At 45.6% G+C, this 17,647-nt stretch overlaps 1 protein-coding gene across 1 annotated transcript in view; it reads left to right on the top strand.

Annotated features, from left to right (window-relative positions):
* Positions 1–423: 423 nt before the first annotated feature.
* Positions 424–17,647, top strand: part of myo9b (myosin IXb) — a 26,237-nt gene continuing 9,013 nt past the window's right edge. Inside the window, exons 1-17 of the mRNA XM_062992821.1 lie at positions 424–809; positions 1,851–2,591; positions 8,013–8,107; positions 8,188–8,250; positions 8,371–8,470; positions 9,953–10,053; positions 10,180–10,303; positions 10,775–10,864; positions 10,940–11,056; positions 12,092–12,226; positions 13,892–14,013; positions 14,129–14,270; positions 14,742–14,937; positions 15,034–15,109; positions 15,866–16,001; positions 16,216–16,421; positions 17,480–17,540. Coding sequence (XP_062848891.1) covers positions 1,869–2,591; positions 8,013–8,107; positions 8,188–8,250; positions 8,371–8,470; positions 9,953–10,053; positions 10,180–10,303; positions 10,775–10,864; positions 10,940–11,056; positions 12,092–12,226; positions 13,892–14,013; positions 14,129–14,270; positions 14,742–14,937; positions 15,034–15,109; positions 15,866–16,001; positions 16,216–16,421; positions 17,480–17,540 — 2,487 coding nt within the window. The 5' untranslated portion in view covers positions 424–809; positions 1,851–1,868. The remainder of the gene's footprint in view (positions 810–1,850; positions 2,592–8,012; positions 8,108–8,187; positions 8,251–8,370; positions 8,471–9,952; positions 10,054–10,179; positions 10,304–10,774; positions 10,865–10,939; positions 11,057–12,091; positions 12,227–13,891; positions 14,014–14,128; positions 14,271–14,741; positions 14,938–15,033; positions 15,110–15,865; positions 16,002–16,215; positions 16,422–17,479; positions 17,541–17,647) is intronic.

Below are 17,647 nucleotides of genomic sequence, written 5' to 3'. Positions count from 1 at the left end.
TCCAATTCCCTGACACACGCCCATGAGCTCGTTGTACATCACATCTCTAAATCATCTGCACAAACACCCATCATGCAGAACAGAAAAGGGACTTCCCTAAAGTGTTGCCTCTGAATCAGCTGAATCTGATGATAAAATGGTGTTTCTGAAGGTGTTTGTTGTGTAGTGGAGGTGAGAAGTGTTGAGTGTTTTTGACCCTGTTGGTCTCCCACAGGGCGGAGCAGTAACAGTGAAAGCAAGGAAGTACCAGAGACTCAACCTGCTCCAGTCCCCGAACTAAACCCGAACTGATCCGAACTAAACCCGAACTAACCCGAACTGAACCCGCAGTGTTCGGTGCTGGGAGTACAGGAGTGTGTGTGTGTGTGTGTGTGTGTGTGTGTGTGTGTGTGTGTGTGTGTGTGTGTGTGTGTGTGTGTGTGTGTGTGTGTGTGTGTGTGTGTGTGTGTGTGTGTGTGTGTGTGTGTGTGTGTGTGTGTGTGTGTGTGTGTGTGTGTGTGTGTGTGTGTGTGTGTGTTTGGGTTTGGGTTTATTGAGGGTTTTGCTCGGTTTGGGTTCATTACAGTTCAGGTGAAGCTTTTTGAGTTCAGGTTAAATTCGTGCTGCAGAAGGTGGATTTATTCTCCCGTGTTAATGAAGCGGAGTGACGCGATATGATCCGGATTCTGGCAGGTGGGTTCGAACATAAATCCAGTAAATCGGTTCGTTTTGTTTCTTCTGTGAGATTTTATTGGAGTAAAAACCTGAAGGCGGAGCGTCAGTGGCTCTGGTAATGAAACACAGCCCAGTGTGATTGGAACACAGCCCAGGTGAGTTTCTACACCTGTTCGAGCTCTGAGTGATTAAATGACTTTAAATTCTGGTGATTAAAGCTCTGATTCGGGTTTTAATTCTTTATTTTTGTACTTTTTTTAACAGTTTATTCTTTTATTTGTGTGTTTCTGATACAGGAAGAAACTTTTATGCTTTAAATTAATACAAAAGTGAGAAAAATACGAGATTATCTGATTATATTTCGATCATTTCAACATTAAACAAAAAAGCTGCTCATCATCACGTGTATATAAAATAGTTGTTATGCTTTATATGGCCAAAAGTATGTGGACACCCCTGTTAATGATCGAGTTCGGGTGTTTCGGCCACACCCGGTTCTAACACGTGTTTACCATCACTTCCATTAAACATAAATAAATATAAACACTTTATATGCTTCTAATGTTGTAACAGTTTAGGGAAGGTCCTTCCCTGTTCTAGCTATGCTCATGCTTTTGTATGGAGGGCTGCACAGATCTCTGATCTCCAACCAGACCAGCTGTTTTGGGATGAATTGGAATGATGATCTCTGTTCTTGAGCTGACAGGCACACCGATGCTCTTTAGACGATGAGATGAGCACAAATCCCCACAGACAAACCTGGCTAGAATGATTCCCAGCATGCTGGAGGCTGTGCTGATGGTTGTGGAGTGTGATGTGTGAAGGTCACAGTCAGGTGTCCACATACTTTTGGCACAAAATGCATTCACATCCTCAGAATGTAGGAGACGCTTTCTATACAGAGACTTACAGTACTGTGACAGTATACAGTCTAAGCAATTGAGCTTTAAGGGCCTTGCTCAAGGGCCCAACAGTGGGGCTTGAACCAGCAACCTTCTGATTACTAGTCCAGTACCTAAACCACTAGTCTACAGCTGCCGAGATATTTAGCAGTAGGTGTGAGAGTGTTTTGTGCTGTGTGGCATTTCCTACTTGACTCCAGACAGGCATGAACTTGTTTTTTTTTCTCTCTCCTGCTTTTGCGTCTTCACATTCCCGCCCTCACACGCCACGCCCTCCCTCCGCACGCTTCACAGCTTCTCTCTGACAGGAACATGAGCGTCCAGGAGGCCGGCGGCTCCGAGGAGCCCGTCCACATCCTGACGGTCCACATGAGTCCGTCTCTCGACACCGCCCAGCGCTGTAACGTCCGTGTCCGGAGACACACCACCGCCACGCTGGTGCTGGAGAACCTGGTGAAGCACTTCCACCTGGACAAGGCCAGGAATTATGAGCTGGTGGAGGTGAGGGAGCCGGGCGCGGGGGCCCGGGCGCTGCAGGCGGGCGAGAGGCCGGTGGAACACATGCTGCTCTGGCCCCAGGGTCACGAGCAGAGCCGGGGGTTTTACTTCACCCTCCAGGAGGGTCAGCGGGACACGATGAAGGACCTGTGCGGCCTGGCCGCGCTGAACGAGAAGAACGTGCTGGAGGCGCTGCGCCGCCGCTTCTACAGCAAACAGATCTACACGTACGCCGGCGACATCCTGCTCGCCATCAACCCCTTCCAGTTCCTCCCCATCTACAACCCCAAAGACGTGGAGATGTACCAGAACCGCGCGCTGGGCCAGAAGGAGCCGCACGTCTTCGCCGTCGCCGACGCCGCCTTCCACGCCATGCTGAGCAAACGGACCAATCAGTGCATCGTCATATCCGGGGAGAGCGGCTCGGGGAAAACGCAGAGCACCAAGTTCATCATCCACTGTCTGACGGCGCTGAGCAGGAAGGGATGCACCAGCGGGGTGGAGCGCACCATTTTAGGAGCGGGGCCCGTCCTCGAGGTACACTCTTACATTATTAACATTGAACCTGCCATGTTTGTTTTGTGGTTTGTGTTTTTTTTTCACCTTGTGTTGCACAGAGAAGGAAACTCTCCCTCCACGTGAAGTTGATCTGGTTTAACTGGTTAAACTGTGGTGACATCAATCTGCTCAACATATTTGGGATGAATTGGAACACTGACTGTGCGCCAGGCCTTTATTTCAAACATCAGTCGGCACTGATTTGCTCGGAAACACAAAGACTTCTCAGAAGATGCTTTAGAACTGTGACGTACAATGAGCTCATGCTCGGGCGTCCACATACTTCTGGCCATGTAGTGTAGTGGGTCAGATTCATTAGTTAATTACTTAGTTAGTTGGGTAGATCGGTGTGTTAGTGGGTCAGTCAGGAGGTTTGTTTATGAGAGGGTGGGGTGGTTTGGGAGGGTGTTTGGTCAGTCAAGCTTCCATTAGTTGATTAATCAGTGGGTTGGTTTGGTATATTGGTGGGGTAGTTAAAGAACTAGTTATTTGAGTTGGTACATTGGTTTGGGATGCTGGTGGATCAGTCAAGGTTTTGTGAGTTGAGTGGGTTAGTTAAGGACTTGTTAATTTAGTGGATAGCTTGGTTTGAGAGGTTGGTGGCTCAACATAAGGTACCATTAGTTGATTAATATGTGAGTTAGGTAATAGACTAGTTAATTGAGTTGGTGTAGGAGGTTTGTGGGTCAGGCATGGTTTGGTGAATTGTTTAAATATGTATGGCTAATTTTGTTTTGTTAGTTGATGAGTAGATGGGTTGGTTTGATATTGGTGGGTTGGTTAAGGACTACTTAATTTAGTGGGTTAGCTGGTTTGGATGTTTGGTGGGTTAGTCATGGTTTTATGTGAGTGAATTGTTTGAAGTTTAATGGGTCGGTTTTGTTTTGTTAGTTGATGAGTAAGTGTGCCAGTTTGGTACGTTAGTGAGTTAGTTAAAGACTTGTTATTTAGTGGGTTCGCTGGTTTGGGAGGTTAATTGATCAGTTAGTGTTCTGTACGTGAGTGAAAAGTTTGAAGGTTTATGGGTCAGTTTTTTCTTGTAGGTGATGAGTGGGTGCGCTGGTTGGTTGTTGAGCTAGTCTGGGTAGTTAATAGTTAGTTGATGATGAGGTGGGTTGGTTTGGGAGGTTGGTGGGTCAGTTAGGGTTTGTTAGTTGAGTCAGCACACAGAGGAGAAGCTTCATGCTGGTGATGAACTTCACTGCTGTAAAGGAAGCAGAAGATGATGGAGATGATGAAGCCTCAGTCTCTGGGTGGTTTTTGGACTGATTGATTGAGTGATTGATTGATTGGTTGATTGAGTGATTGATTAAGCGAGTGATTGATTGAGTGATTGGTTGATTGAGTGAGTTATTGATTGAGTGAGTGATTGAGTGATTAAGTAAGTGATTGATTAAGTGAGTGATTGATTAAGCGAGTGATTGATTGAGTGATTGATTAAGCGAGTGATTGATTGAGTGAGTTATTGATTGAGTGAGTGATTGATTGATTGATGAAGTGAGTGATTGATTAAGTGAGTGATTGATTGAGTGATTGAGTAATTGATTAAGCGAGTGATTGATTAAGTGAGTGATTGATTAAGCGAGTGATTGATTGAGTGATTGATTAAGCGAGTGATTGATTGAGTGAGTTATTGATTGAGTGAGTGATTGAGTGATTAAGTAAGTGATTGATTAAGTGAGTGATTGATTAAGTGAGTGATTGATTGAGTGATAGATTACTTTATTGATCCCTGAAGTGAAACAGTAGGAATCTCGGCGGCTGTGTGATCGTCACCTCCATGACAGGAACCAGTTTAACCAGTTTAACCAGTTTAACCTTTAAATCTCTACAAGCTTCTGCTTCACATGTCGAGAACCCAAAACCTTCTGATCTCCTCAGTTTACTTTTTTAATCCAAGCATCAAACACCCCCAAACCCCCCCCCCCCCCCCCCCCCCCCCCAAAGAAATAAAGAGGGCGGAGTTTCCCGCTGTACTGGGCCGGATGGTGACACCGTGTGGTGTTTGCGGGGGCGTCGCCGGCGTTGTTGTTGTTGTGTAACAGGAAGTGGTTCAGGGTCGCTGGGTTTAGATCATGATGCAGCAGTAACATCACACACACACTCTCACACACACACACACACACACTCTCACACACACACACTCACACACTCTCACACACTCACACACACACACACACTCACACACACACACATACACACACACTCTCTCTCTTACACACATACACACACACACACTCTCACACACACTCACACACACACACTCACACACACACACACACACACACACACACACTCACACACACTCACACACACTCTCACACACACACACACACACACTCTCACACACACACACACACTCACACACTCTCACACACTCACACACACACACTCTCTCTCACACACACACACACACACACACACACTCTCTCACACACACACACAGACACACTCTCACACACACACTCACACACACACACACACACACTCTCACACACACACACATACACACACACTCTCTCACACACACACACACACACTCACACACTCTCACACACACACACATACACACACACTCTCTCACACACACTCACACACTCTCACACACTCACACACACACACACTCTCTCACACACACACACATACACACACACTCTCTCTCACACACACACTCACACTGTCACACACACTCACACACTGTCAAAAAGTATTCACCCCCCCTCCCCACCCTCGAGGTGCTTTCAAAATGATCTAAAGTGTGAATGCGCCCTGTGATGGACCTGTGTGGGGTGTGGATTGTACCCACCGCAACCCTGACCAGGATAAAACAGACAATGAATGAAGTTGTTTAGGGGTGTTTACATTTACATTTACAGCATTTAGGAGACGCTTTTACACTTACAGTACTGTGACAGTATACAGTCTGAGCAGTTGAGGGTTAAGGGCCTCGCTCAAGGGCCCAACAGCAGCAACCTGGCAGTGGCTTGAACCAGCGACCTTTTGATTACTAGTCCAGTATCTTAACCACTAGGTTAGTGATGTTTATTGGTGTTTAGGGTGTGTTCAGGGGTGTTTTGGGGTTGTTTAGGGGTGTTTAGGGATGTTACAGGTGTTAAGTGGATGTTTATGGGGGTTTAGGGGCTGTTTATGGATATATACGGGTGTTTTGTGATGTTAAGGGTTTGTTTATGGGTGTTTTGGAGTGTTTCGCGATATTTATGGATGTTTAGGGTGTGTTCAGGGGTGTTTAGCTGTGTTTTGGGGGTGTTTAGGTGTGCACAAACTCTTGCACCAGGCGGAACAGAACCGTCTGCATTCACACCGAGAGACTTTTTATCTTCATCCTCCAAAAGTATGTGGACACCAGACCTGAGTTTGTCTGGTGTTTAAATACAGTCACGCCTCTTTATTAGGGCCTCGCCACTCATGACCGGGCTGTTCACAAGATGCTGGAGTGTGTCTGTGGGAATTTGTGCTCGTTTAATCAGAAGAGTGTTTGTTAGGGTCGGTCACTGAGGTTGGTAGAGAAGGACCTGGTATTTCAGAGGTGTTGGGGTGGGTGGAGGTCAGGGCACCGAACTTTGTGCATGGGGGCATGGTCATGCTGGGACAGGAACTGGCCTTCCCTAACTGTTGTTGTACAGTCAGGAGTGTGTAGTTTGTATATAATGAATTATAAACATCTGTCAGTGATGGTCGTGACAGTGAGATGTTGGTATGGGTGTGTGATTGTTTTGGGAGGGGGCGCGGCTGCTCCTGCTGCTGGAGGGTGGGGGGTGTAGGGTGGAGAGGGTGGGGGGTGCTGGTGTTGCTTTAATCCGAATACCAGAACGAGCAGAGACACGCCAGCACACGTCATCAGATCTTCATACCTGCTGCTGAAGCTCCTTCCATCATTCTGTATCCATTCAGCTTCAGGTGAAGAACCTCAGAGATCCACAAACCCACAGGAACCCAAAACCCCCCACAGTTCTACTGACCAGCACTTCCGAAGAACCCGTCACTCACGTGTGGACACCAGAGGTTCTTTTGAAACCAGGGGAGGTTCTGAAGGAGGAACCACGACCCCAAATCAGGTTCTGAACCAAGAACCAGAACTTAGGTTTAAGTGAGAGAAGATTTGGAACGACGGGCTGAGATGTTTCCATCTCCCGCTGTGTTTCATCCACGTGGTTCCATTAAAAGATCCTGTCTGATTTATTTAGCGATAAGAAAAACATCCAGACGTCCTGATGAGAACAGAACCAGAGTTTATGATACCTGTTAATCGTGTGGATTATACAGAAGCAGAGATCTGAGAGCGTTCCACACCCATCTCCACCATCTCCACCATCAGCACCATCAGTTTCATTTCCACCCACACACTGAAGTATTTGAATCTTTCACCCACTTCCTGCTTCCTGCTGTGAAAATCCTCTCGTGTTTATTGAACTTGTAGGGTGCAAATACTTTTTCACACCTCTGAACACTGAGCTGCACTTTAATCCCAAACACCAGCGCTGGTTCTGGTTCTGGTTCTGTAGGTTCTGCTTCTGTAGGTTCTGGTTCTGGTTCTGTAGGTTCTGGTTCTGGTTCTGTAGGTTCTGCTTCTGTAGGTTCTGGGTCTGGTTCTGTAGGTTCTGCTTCTGTAGGTTCTGCTTCTGTAGGTTCTGGTTCTGGTTCTGTAGGTTCTGCTTCTGTAGGTTCTGGTTCTGGTTCTGTAGGTTCTGCTTCTGTAGGTTCTGCTTCTGCTTCTGTAGGTTCTGGTTCTGTAGGTTCTGCTTCTGTAGGTTCTGGGTCTCAGAGCTCAGTTTTACCTATTTATTTTAAACAGAGACTCACAGGGTATAAAAATGGCTGAACCCTAAATCAGTAATAATAAATATAGTTATAATAATTGTTATAAATGTTATTAATATTACCATTATTATTGTTATTATTATTTTATTACTGTTGATTTTAACTATTATTATTATAAATGTATTAAGTATATTGTTGTTATATTTTACTAATTAATATTACCATTATTTTTCTTATTATATTGTCAATACTGATTTAATTATTGTTGTTTTTAATGTTTAATTATAATTATTATAATAATAAAATAAACAAATGAATAAATAAAATATTTTTTATTGTCAATTTAGTTATTATTATGATTATATATATTTTATATATTTTTTAAAATTATTTTGTAGCTTATAATAATAATTATTATGATTTATGTGAGTGTTATTATTATCAATTTAATTGTTATTATTTTATAATGTTTATTATTATTATTATTACTATTTTTTTTATTTATTATTATTATTATATTTATTCTATTTATAATAATAATAATTATTATTGTTATTATAATATTATTATTATTATTATATTTATCATTATTATTCATTTTGCTTGTTTTTTTCTCCTCAGGCGTTTGGAAATGCTAAGACGTCGTACAACAACAACTCGAGTCGTTTCGGGAAGTTTATTCGGGTGAACTTTTTGGAGGGGGGCGTGGTGAGAGGGTGAGTCGGTGCTCTGGGTGTTTTAGGACCCGGGTGTAACTGTGTGTGAGGTTCTGATGAAGTGATTTTATTCTGTTCAGAGCCACGATTGAGACGTACCTGCTGGAGAAGAGTCGCCTCGTCACCAGGAGGAGCAGTGAGAGGTAAAACACTTCACTCAGAGCCTCACTGCTTACCACTGCTGGGCCCCTGTGTGAGGCCCCTGTGTGAGGCCCCTGACTAAGGCCCCTGACTGAAGCTGTAAATGTAAACGTGTGTTACAGGAACTATCACGTGTTTTATTACCTGCTGCTCGGAGCGACTCAGGAGGAGAGAGAAGAATTCAGACTGTTAGAACCTGAACAGTATCACTACCTCAAACAGGTACACACACACACACACACATACACACACTACACGTACACACACACACACACACACTACATAGTCACTTATACACACGTACACACAGGTGACTGTATCTGTGAGTAATTTAACGTTATTGATGTTGGTGTTGATGATGTTTAGATTGTGTTGATATTGGTGTTAATGACGATGGTGTTGGTGGTGATGATGACAATAATGTTTGTGTTGTTAATAGTGTTGTAAGTGATGGTGGTGTAAGTGGTGTTGATGATAATTGTGGTGAGGATATTGGTGTTGTTGGTATTGGCGATCGTGTTTTTGTTGGTGTTGGTGTTGCTGTTAATGTTGGTGCTCATGTTGGTGGTGTTGATGTTGGTTTGGTTGATGACGATTATGTTGATGATGATGTTGGTATTGACAAATGTGTTTTTGATTGTGTTGATATTGGTGTTTATGTTGATGATGATGATGGTGTTGATCATGTAATTGTTGGCTTTGTTGTTGATGTTGGTTTTAATGGTTTTGATGATGGTATTGATATTGGTGATGATAGCGTTGATAGTTGTAATGATGGTGTTGATAATGTTGTTGGTGTTGCTAGTATTAATATTGGTGATGATGATGGTGTTGATGTTGGTTTTAATGATGGTGTTGATGGTACTGATATTGATGATGGCGGTGTTGTTGGTGTTGATATTAGTGATGATGGTGTTGATGTTGGTTTTAATGATGGTGTTGATGGTACTGATATTGGTGATGATGATGGTGTTGATGTTGGTTTTAATGATGGTGTTGATGATGTTGATGGTACTGATATTGGTGATGATGATGATGATGGTGTTGATGTTGGTTTTAATGATGGTGTTGATGGTACTGATATTGGTGATGATGATGATGATGGTGTTGATGTTGGTTTTAATGATGGTGTTGATGGTGTTGATGGTACTGATATTGGTGATGATGATGATGATGGTGTTGATGTTGGTTTTAATGATGGTGTTGATGGTACTGATATTGGTGATGATGATGATGATGGTGTTGATGTTGGTTTTAATGATGGTGTTGATGGTGTTGATGGTACTGATATTGGTGATGATGATGATGATGGTGTTGATGTTGGTTTTAATGATGGTGTTGATGGTACTGATATTGATGATGGCGGTGTTGGTGTTGATATTAGTGATGATGATGGTGTTGGTGTTGATATTAGTGATGATGATGGTGTTGGTTTTAATGATGGTGTTGATGGTACTGATATTGATGATGGCGGTGTTGTTGGTGTTGATATTAGTGATGATGATGGTGTTGGTTTTAATGATGGTGTTGATGGTGTTGATGGTACTGATATTGGTGATGATGATGGTGTTGATATTGATGATGGCGGTGTTGTTGGTATGGCTGGTATCAATATTGGGGATGTTGATGGTGTTGATATTAGTGATGATGATGGTGTTGGTTTTAATGATGGTGTTGATGGTGTTTTTGACTGTGTGGTTGTAGGACGACCCTCAGCTGGAGGATGAAGTCGTGATGAAAGACGAGTTTAAGAGGCTCCATCAGGCCATGGAGCTCGTCGGGTTCCTTCCTCCAACCAGGAAACAGTGAGTCCACTCGGAGACCCTAAAAATCCAAAATAATCACCAGTCATGAAAGCTTTAATAACCTGCTGTGATGAGGGGGGCAGATACTTTTTCACTCTGGCTGTACTTGTGGTGTGATTTTTGCAGGATTCTCTCAGTACTCTCTGCTATTCTGTATCTGGGGAACGTGACGTACACGACGAAGCCGGGCGGAGACGGAGTGACGGTGGGACCTCCAGACGTCCTCCAGACGCTCTCTGATCTACTGAAGGTACGAATACTAGTGGTGTTTTATTGAACTGACCGGGCGCTCGGACAGACACAGTTGGCTGCGCCTGAGGGGGAGGGTCAGACGGGGTTGTCTGGTCCAGGTGCCTGCGAGAGTGGTGGATGATTCACAGAGAGCATAGCGTGACTCTCTGTACACAGAGCTGCTCTCTGACTTCACGTGTTGGCCAGCGCAGGGGGCGGTGCGTGCAGCATGGGAATTGCCATGGGGAACTGGAAATGACTAAAGGGAGAATAAAGACAAATGGGAATCGGTTGTCAGAGTTTTTCCGGGAAAACCGGAACACTCCGGAGAAGCACCTCACCAACATGGGTCCAAAAGTGGCATCAGGTGGCTTCTGGGGGCAGCTCGCTCGTCCCGGGCGGTTTCCTCATGGCGCCCACAGACAGCTCGGCACAGAGGGGCACCAGATGATGCGCTGGTGTGTAAACCAGGACGTGTTTGTGATTGCAGGTGAAGGTGGAGCTGTTGGCGACGGCTCTGACGAAGAGGAAGGCGATGACGGCGAACGACGTCCTGATCCTGCCCTACACCCTCAGCCAGGTAACCCCGACGTTCCACACCCGGAACCGAGGCGGTTCTAAAGACCACGTGTGAACGTTTGTGTTGGTGTTGCAGGCGGTGACGGCGCGAGACTCCGTGGCTAAATCTCTGTACAGCTCCATGTTCGACTGGATCGTCCTGCGCATCAACCACGCCCTGCTGAACAAGAGGGACGTGGAGGAGGCCGTTCCGGTACTCAGGGTTCTCTCACATCTACACACATGGGTCCTCAATAAGGGAACGGTTCTCCAACACCTATATCACCGAGGTATTACCCACAGAGGTTCCAGCTCTCGCCACATCATCTCAACTGGGTTCCGGTCAGAACTTTGACTGGGCTGCTGGTTTGTCCTGATGCAGAACCTCAGATTCAGCTCACAGACGGAAGATCTCACATCTACTCAAGAACTTTCTGCTAGAGAGTTCCATAGTTATGGTTCCCTCAATATGGTTCCATCAGTATGGTTCCCTCATTATGGTTCCTTTAATATGGTTCTCTCAATATGGTTCCCTCAGTTTGGTTCCCTGAGTATGGTTCCATCAGTATGGTTCCTCCAATATGGTTCTCTCAGTATGGTTCTCTCAGTATGGTTCCTTTAATATGGTTCTCTCAATATGGTTCCCTCAGTTTGGTTCCCTCAGTATGGTTACCAATATGGTTCCCCCAATATGGTTCCATCAGTATGGTTCTCAGTATGGTTTCTCAATATTGTTCCCAATATGGTTCCCTCAGTATGGTTCCCTCAATATGGTTCCCTCAGTACGGTTCCTTTAATATGGTTCTCTCAATATGGTTCCCTCAGTTTGGTTCCCTCAGTTTGGTTCCCTCAGTATGGTTCCCTCATTATGGTTCTCAGTATGGTTCCATCAGTATGGTTACCAATATGGTTCCCCCAATATGGTTCTCAGTATGGTTCCTCAATATTGTTCCCAATATGGTTCCCCCAATATGGTTCCATCAGTATGGTTCTCAATATGGTTCCCTCAGTACGGTTCCTTTAACCGGTGGTGTAGTGTTCCTGTAGAAACTTTAAGCAGCTGTGGCGTCCTAATACTTTTGACTGTACGGTGTGTGGTGACTCAGTATGAGGTGATATAGGTGTTGGGTAACCTGAGAGGGGGCACTTACTTATTCACTGTTGATTGATTTTGAGGCTGTTTTGACTGAATCATGCCAGTAGGGGTGTTGAATTCGGGACGTGTGTGTGTGTGTGTGTGTGTGTGAAGTGTCTCTCTATAGGTGTGCTGGATATTTTCGGGTTCGAGGATGTGAGGAGTAACAGTTTTGAGCAGTTCTGTATTAATTACGCTAACGAGCAGCTCCAGCACTACTGCACCCAGCACATCTTCAGACTGGAGCAGGTGAGCGTCTGCACCTCCTCATGTTCTACACCTCCTTCTACTCCTCATGTTCACATCCTCCTTCTACTCCTCATGTTCACCGCCTCCTTCTACTCCTCATGTTCACCTCCTCCTTCTACTCCTCATGTTCACATCCTCCTTCTACTCCTCATGTTCACCTCCTCCTTCTACTCCTCATGTTCACCTCCTCCTTCTACTCCTCATGTTCACATCCTCCTTCTACTCCTCATGTTCACCTCCTCCTTCTACTCCTCATGTTCACCTCCTCCTTCTACTCCTCATGTTCACCTCCTCCTTCTACTCCTCATGTTCTACACCTCCTTCTACTCCTCATGTTCTACACCTCCTTCTACTCCTCATGTTCTACACCTCCTTCTACTCCTCATGTTCACCTCCTCCTTCTACTCCTCATGTTCACCTCCTCCTTCTACTCCTCATGTTCTACACCTCCTTCTACTCCTCATGTTCACATCCTCCTTCTACTCCTCATGTTCACCTCCTCCTTCTACTCCTCATGTTCTACACCTCCTTCTACTCCTCATGTTCTACACCTCCTTCTACTCCTCATGTTCACCTCCTCCTTCTACTCCTCATGTTCTACACCTCCTTCTACTCCTCATGTTCACATCCTCCTTCTACTCCTCATGTTCACCTCCTCCTTCTACTCCTCATGTTCTACACCTCCTTCTACTCCTCATGTTCTACACCTCCTTCTACTCCTCATGTTCACCTCCTCCTTCTACTCCTCATGTTCTACACCTCCTTCTACTCCTCATGTTCACCTCCTCCTTCTACTCCTCATGTTCACCTCCTCCTTCTACTCCTCATGTTCACATCCTCCTTCTACTCCTCATGTTCACCTCCTCCTTCTACTCCTCATGTTCACCTCCTCCTTCTACTCCTCATGTTCACCTCCTCCTTCTACTCCTCATGTTCTACACCTCCTTCTACTCCTCATGTTCACATCCTCCTTCTACTCCTCATGTTCACCTCCTCCTTCTACTCCTCATGTTCACCTCCTCCTTCTACTCCTCATGTTCACCTCCTCCTTCTACTCCTCATGTTCTACACCTCCTTCTACTCCTCATGTTCACCTCATGTTCACCTCCTCCTTCTACTCCTCATGTTCACCTCCTCCTTCTACTCCTCATGTTCACCTCCTCCTTCTACTCCTCATGTTCACCTCCTTGGGTATTGGGGGCTGAGAATTGGGACTGAGAATTGGGACTGGATTCGGGGTTTGGTATTTGATTGGGTATTGGGGCTGGATTTGGAGTTTTTGATTGGGTATTGACTGGAATTCGGGGTTTGGTATTTGATTGGCTGGTTATTAAGGCTGGTTACTTAAAAACTTATTGGAGCTTGGTATTGTTTGATGTTTGGTGTTGAGGCTGGGATTTGGTATTTGGTTGGGTATCGGGGGCTGAGAATTGGGGCTGGAATTTGGGGGTTTGGTATTTGAGTGTTGGTATTTGGATGGGCATTGAAGCTCTTTGTTGGACTGGGATTGGGGCTGGAATTTGGGGGTTTGGTATTTGTGGTTTTGGTATTTGGTTGGGTACTGGGGCTGGATTTTGGTTTTGGTATTTATTTCTAGGGGGTGAATTTGGTGCGACCACTGATCCATGCTCCCTGTGGAACATAAAGGCTTTGTTGGTATTTTAGGAGGAGTACGGGGCGGAGGGGATCAGCTGGACGCCGGTGGATTACTGTGATAACGAGGGCTGCATCAGTCTGGTCAGTAAGAAACCCACGGGGCTGCTGTACCTGCTGGACGAGGAGAGCAGGTGAGTCTGAGCTCAGGATTAATTCATTAATCATTATTTATTATCAATTATTAATTATTTCAGGTGAAACGTGTTTGTTTGATGTTTTTTAACCCGTTTTTTGATCTCTGTGCAGTTTACCTCAGGCCACAGACGCCACCCTGCTGGAGAAGTTCAAGCAGCAGCACCAGGAGAACCGGTTCTTCGTTCCTACGCCGGTTCTCGAGCCTGCCTTCATCATCCGGCACTACGCCGGGAAAGTGAAGTACCAGATCGAGGTAGAGCGTGTTGTTCTCTCAGTGATATTTCCAGAAGGAGAAATTCCGAGCTTGAAGCTGCCAAAAGTATGTGGACAGCACTCCCAGTGATTTAGCACAGAAGCTTTAGTTACATCCAGTAAAAATATTGTGGGACGAATCAGAACCTTGATTGCTGGATGAGCCTCCTTATTATTTAACTTCTTAATTCCTACAAAGAAAAGAGAGGAGGCTGTTATAGAGGCGAGGAGGGCAAATTTATGCTCATGATTTTGAATAGGAGTATCCAACAATCTCCTAGTCAGGTGTCCTTATACTTTTGGTCATTTAGAGTCTCATTTTCTATCCTCAGTCGGTTCACAACTTCCAACGAGTCAATTAAGGCTTAATGAGGGCGGGTGCACAAACTTCTGCACACACCGTACTGGCGGAATAACCGCGGTAATCATGTCGGCTGTAATCGTTCATGCCTGAACCGTTTTTCTCCGGCAGGACTTCCGAGCCAAAAACACCGACCACATGCGTCCCGACATCGTCTCCCTCCTGCGCGGCAGCCAGAGCGCCTACCTGAGGCGGCTGATGGGATCCAATCCCGTGGCGGTGTTCCGCTGGGGGATCCTCCGGGCCGTCGTGCGCATAGTGAACACCTTCAAAACCGCCGGCAAACTCTGGGCCTCCAAAAATCCAGGTAACGTCCAGGAGGGTTTTCATTACTGCAGTTCTACAGACGACCACTAGAGGGCGTGGTGGTGGTGATGGTGATGAGTTTGTGTTCTGTCTGTAGACCTGATTCGCCGATATTCACGCCTGTCTCTAAGCGAGACCCGGAGACCGAGCTACGCCGTCGGACGACTGATGAGGTGAAAATCGTTTCCTTCTCGTTTATGCGTTCGTTTTCAGATACTGTCCAGATACTTTTGCTCCATTCATGGTTCCTTCCGTGACATGTGATGCTCCATTAGCGCAGGCAGGGAATCTGTATCATGATGCTCCCACCACCGTACTTCACAGTTGGTTCTCTCTAGCGGAGGGAAATAAAGAGACGGCGATGATTACAGACGCTGTTCCTGCTGCTTTCAGTTCGTCCTACTCTACTTCTGCATTTTTCCCTTTTTCTCCCAATCTAGTCATATCCAATTCCCCGGTTGTATCTTCACCCTGACCCTGAGCGAGGAGGTTTGTACCTAACACTCCGACACATGTGCAGTAATCAACCACTTCTTTTCACCTGCGCGAAACAGGTTCACACAGAGATCAGAGGGAGTCACGCACTGCTCTCCGTTATTCACCGTCTCTGTGCAGCGCCTCGAGCAGCCAGCAGGGGCGCCACGGCAGCATTCAGCCAATCACGTAGATGATACAAGAGCTGAGATTCGAACCCAAGAGCTCGAGACCGCTCCAGAGATTCCTGAGGTTGTGAGCTCTCCTGTGCTGCTCCTGTGCAGGAACCATTAGTGGTTCCATGATGGTTGAAGGTGTCGCTGCTGCTCTGGAGCTTTTCGGTTCATCGTTTGTTCTTGAGAACTTTATGAAGCTCCTTCAGCTTCAGTGTGATGGATACTCACTGTGTCAGATCTTCAACCAACCAATCGTCTCTTTGTGTTTCCTCTGTACAGCCAGCGCTCCCTGATCGAGTTCTCCTTTGATCATTCGGAGGAGAACCCACTGGAGGTGCTGGAGGACATCTTCGCCACGTTCGAGAGTAAAAAGTATCCTCTTCTTCTTCTCATGATCACGCTCCGTCTTCCACGGGTTCCTGGGTGCCGGGTTCTCACTCTCTCACTGAAGCAAAAGTATTGGGACAGGGAGTTAAAATGAAATGTTTTTGTTGTGTATTTATAATAAAAATTCTATTTTAGATCAAAGGATGAGCATGAGATCAAAGTACAGCGTTTATTTATGATCGTGTTTACCGACCCAGTTTCAACTGAGCATAAGTATTTAGACATTGGAACTAAATGATCAGACCATCTCAGGAGGACCTCAAAAACCCAAACGAGCACAGAAACAGAACCAGGGGCAGGAGAACCATGCTGGAACAAACAAAGAGCTCCAAGAACGAGCCAAAAGAAATCTGGATCTGAATCTAGAGCTGGATCTGTATCAGCCTGATGGAATGGAGATGGTGTGGAGAAGATGGAGCAGCATCGTGGAGGCAACATTACAGCCTGAGTAGCTGTTTCTGGACCTGGCTCACTGGTCTTCATTGATAATAAGATGGAGATGGTAGCAGAAAAATGTCCAGGCCTCCAACTTCACTGGGCGACAGTTTATCAGACAGCGAGACCTAAAAAAATAGAGTGGCCACGTCCATCTCCTGGTTTATACCCAACTAAAGCTGAACTTTATCTGCTGGACAGGAGACTGAGGTCAGAACATCTCCAAAGACCTGGTAGATCGTTCCACATGATCTCCTCCAGAGTCCAACTCGCTGTAAATGTATTTGTCCCAATACTAATGGTCAGATGAAGCAATGCTCATGCCAGATTCATCGTTGGGTCTGAATACACAATTCATGATTATATAACGACAAGGCGTTTCATCTCACTGTCCCAATATTTTTGGTTTCATCAGTTTCCTTAATTTAATAATATTAATGATGAGCCAAAACATTAAAACCACCACCATCTTTACCCCGGTAAACCGTGCACATGTACCTGACCATACTCATAGAAGTTTTGGACGGTGGACAGGAGATGCATGGGGACTCTGACCGGCACAGAAGGGTTTGATGCACTGGATTAAAATCATCTGCAGTAGATCCTCTGCTGGTCCTTCACCTCCTCTGGTTCGTCCCTCCTCGGACCGCTGTGGGTGGGGACTCGCCATGTCCGCCTGTGATGCCCCCTGCTGACAATCTGGTCCTGATCAAAGTTCCTCTGTTCTTTACATAAACTATGAGGAACCTCCATCAGATAAACATGTAATAGATCCCTCACCTTTTAGGGGAGTGGTTCTAATGTTTTGGCTCATCAGTGTAAATGATAGATGTAAATATATATCATATATTCCACTGTGTGTGTTTGATGTCTGGTTCTTGTTGAGATCTCTGTGGGTTCTGGTTTGGTGTTCTGAGGGTTCCGTCCCAAACGCTAGAACAGTCGTTTGACGTGGCTGATGTTTATATTTATAACTGAAATGAAACCGTTCGGATGGCGTTTGGGACGCGACCCGTAACCCTCTCTCCTCTCCTGTCCTGTCCTGTGGGTGTGAACTCTGGTCTCTATCAGGTACTTGCATGCCAAAATCCTGCGTTCTGTATCTCAGGCCGGGGGTAAACCTCCTCTAAAGGTACGACTCGCCTCCGTGTCTGACAGGAAGTTACGCCGATTTCATCCGTGAGTCTGGGCCTCGGCTAATCACCTAATCAAATATTTCATTTATAACACTTCATAACT

The sequence above is a fragment of the Trichomycterus rosablanca genome, chromosome 4 (assembly GCF_030014385.1).
Source record: "Trichomycterus rosablanca isolate fTriRos1 chromosome 4, fTriRos1.hap1, whole genome shotgun sequence".
NCBI lineage: Eukaryota > Metazoa > Chordata > Actinopteri > Siluriformes > Trichomycteridae > Trichomycterus > Trichomycterus rosablanca.
The sequence above is the reverse complement of the archived record's forward strand: the minus strand, read 5'-3'. Positions and strand labels throughout refer to the sequence as shown.